Raw genomic sequence first — 1262 nt, 5'->3', positions numbered from 1 at the left:
ATGCCAGGGGAATGGCACAGACGAAAGGGTAATTCGGCTTGGAGTGAAGCCCAAGCCGACGAAGCAGCTCACCTTAATTACCACAAATCATTTATTATACACTGAGTCGAGTCCACAGTCGAATTGAAGTTTAACCATGGTTAAGTTTTCCGTACATGTCTGCTCGACACGTGTTCCTAATTACGCGGTTTCTTCCACCCCTATCAGTCCCCACCACCGCCTTATTTATTCACCCCCTAACCCCATCTCTTCTTCCCCGTATTGCATTTTCAGCTTGATTTCTTCGTATTTTCTCCGCCCCATGTCCTGATTCCGCCTTCGTAGTTGGACTTAATTTGTGGGTTTTTTTTTTACGATTTTGTACCTTTTTGTTTCTCGTGAGTGATGGAGCAGCTATGGCAGGTACGCCCGGTGATTGGTGACGCTTGGATTTCGGACTTATTTGCCAAGGAGAATGAGACGCTAACTAGAGCTCTGCATAAGACCTTTGAGTCACCGTACAGCGAAGAGTTGTTCCCTGCCGAAATGGTCGAGTCTCTCTTCGCCATTCCCGAAATGACACCCGTCACGACGCCCACGGTCTCCGGTGGATCGGAAAACGAAGCGCTCACCACCAAGCAGCGCCCGAGCATAGCTCCCACGGGTAGGATAACAAAGCGGAAGCCACGCGCGTCGAAGCGTGCGACAACGACGTTCATCACGGCGGATCCCTCGAATTTCAGGCAGATGGTGCAGCAGGTGACCGGCGTGAACTTCGGCGGCTTGAACGGGAATCTTCCTTTCCCACCGTTGCTGAAGCCTGAGCCGTATAGGCTGATGAGCCGAGTTAACCCGGGCATGGACTTGACCGCTGTTGACCCGTCGGCGTTTATCCTAGACGGCGCTGGTGGGTCTCTGGTGTCCCATCTCGCTCCTCCGCCGTCATCCACCGCTGATGGCGGAGCAGCGGCTGGGACTGGGCTTGACTTTGACTCTTTTTGTGGGTTCCCGACTCTGGAGTCCTGGAAAGTTATGTAATTTAGTTTCTTCTTTTCTTTTAATTTAATGCACTTTCTACGGGGAAGGCTAAAACGGGGAAGATCTGTTCATACTAGCGGGGTTAATTGGTGGGCAATGGCGTGTAAGAATGTAACGCTGTTATTTCTTTTTTTAAATTTTTTCCTTTCTTTTTCATCAATATATTTGATGGAGATTTTAGTTATCAATTCCCCGCTGTAGCTTTATTTTTAGTTTAATCGGATCAGATTTTATATCTCATTAAA

General features: G+C 48.7%; 1 protein-coding gene across 1 annotated transcript; it reads left to right on the top strand.

The window, feature by feature from the left end:
- Positions 1–249: 249 nt before the first annotated feature.
- Positions 250–1262, top strand: LOC140839463 (calmodulin-binding protein 25-like). The gene has a single exon (XM_073206181.1). It carries the CDS (start codon positions 385–387, stop codon positions 1015–1017), a length of 633 nt encoding a protein of 210 aa, XP_073062282.1. The 5' UTR covers positions 250–384; the 3' UTR covers positions 1018–1262.

This window comes from Primulina eburnea, chromosome 8 (assembly GCF_022965805.1).
Source record: "Primulina eburnea isolate SZY01 chromosome 8, ASM2296580v1, whole genome shotgun sequence".
Taxonomy (NCBI): domain Eukaryota; kingdom Viridiplantae; phylum Streptophyta; class Magnoliopsida; order Lamiales; family Gesneriaceae; genus Primulina; species Primulina eburnea.
Note: the sequence above shows the minus strand (reverse complement) of the source record. Positions and strands in the feature narration are given on the sequence as shown.